Source organism: Plasmodium reichenowi (assembly GCF_001601855.1).
Source record: "Plasmodium reichenowi strain SY57 chromosome Unknown, whole genome shotgun sequence".
Lineage (NCBI taxonomy): Eukaryota > Apicomplexa > Aconoidasida > Haemosporida > Plasmodiidae > Plasmodium > Plasmodium reichenowi.
Genome location: NW_017962422.1, coordinates 1 through 1,680, shown reverse-complemented (window position 1 = coordinate 1,680; position 1,680 = coordinate 1). Strand labels below are relative to the sequence as shown.

Genomic DNA, 1,680 nt, shown 5'->3' with positions numbered 1-1,680 from the left:
TAATTTCAATATAGAATCTAATAGATTTTTTCATACTTATAGTATTAAAATTAAAATAATCTGTATCCAAATTTTGTTCGTTGAATATTTTTAGGTGTAATTCATACTCATTTGATTTTTTTCTGTTTGGAGTTTTATATTCACTATCAGAGAAATAAGACCCTTGATTTTTATTAAATGAATTTTTATTATATGAATTGATATAATCAGAATTAGAATTATAGCTTAGATCATCACTTGATTTTATTTTTGAATCCTTTCTATTTTTTCTTTTTTCATAGAATGATTTTTGTAATATATAATCATCTATACATAAGTTATCTATATCGATGATACCCTTACGCAACATATCATCCCTATTACTAAGATCTTTAACATCAATAGTATTTAAACTATGAATGATATTATTTTCATCAATTTTTTTAAAGGTTAACGTATCTTTACTTATTTTATCATAATTAATATTTTCATTTACTTTTCTAATTCTTTTTCTGTGAACGGGTGTTACGTCTAAATCTTTATTAAATGTTTTGGAAAGATTTCTAAATTTCTTTTTTTTCTTTTTTTCCATTTTATTTTCATCATTACTATTATTTTCATAAGAAGAATGTTCATTGTCTTTTTCATCTATAATATTATTTTTATATCTTGATTCTTCTTTTAATGGATCCTTAATTTTTAGAATATCCCTTTCATCATTACTACTATCATCTGTGATAACTTTTTTTCTTAGTCGACTCTTTGATTGCATTATATTATTCTTCAAATTATTAAAATAATAATAATTGATATTAGAATTATTATTACTATTATTTTTGTGCACATTGTGTTCAATTTTATCATTGTTATTATTTGTATTATTGTCATTATTTTCATCATTCTCTTTTTCTATATCATTGTTATCATTATTATAATTGTCTTTATTTTTGTCATTATCATCATTATTATGATCAATATCTTTATCATATGTATTTCCAACATATTCTTCATTATTTTTAATTTCACTACTTTCATTATTAACCTTATCTATATTTCTTACATCTTTTTTATTTCTTCCTTTGGATAAAACTGATATTTTATCCTTTCTATTATTACCTGCATTACTTCCATTTTTTCCTCTTCTTCTATTTATTTCATTATACGTTATGTCATTACATATTTCTTTCTCCTTATAATTTACCTTTGCTTTTATATTAGTATTTTTTTTTTGACCTTTTTTTATAAGCATTTTTGGTAAATCAGCTTTAATTTAGATCCATAGATCAAATTAATTAGTTCATAATACAGTTGTTTTCCTTTTTTTGTTCTTTCTTTTATTTAATTAAAAAATGTCTTACATATATATATATAGGTATATAATATAATGCATAAAGACATGAACGTTTAAATCTGTATAAAATCTAAAAAATATGGAATGCAAATATATAAATATAAAATAAATAAATAAATAAATAAATATATATATATATATATATATATATATATATATATTATAAAATAATAAGTAAAAATAAATTAATGTGAAAATGAAAATATGCATAAAATGTTAGATTATTGTATAATTAATAAAAGTAAATAAGCATGTCCTGCTAATAATATATATATATATATATATATATATATCAAAATGATTAAACAAACTCAAATGTGGTTATATATATACATACATAACCTATTAAA

The 1,680-nt window shown here is 19.3% G+C and overlaps 1 protein-coding gene across 1 annotated transcript; it reads right to left on the bottom strand.

Annotated features, from left to right (window-relative positions):
* On the bottom strand, window positions 1-1,228 carry PRSY57_0020800 (hypothetical protein; the record flags this gene model as incomplete). Its single annotated transcript, XM_020114286.1, has 1 exon — window positions 1-1,228. A coding segment is annotated over one exon (1,228 nt), but the record flags the coding sequence as incomplete, so codon positions are not given.
* Window positions 1,229-1,680: the final 452 nt, after the last annotated feature.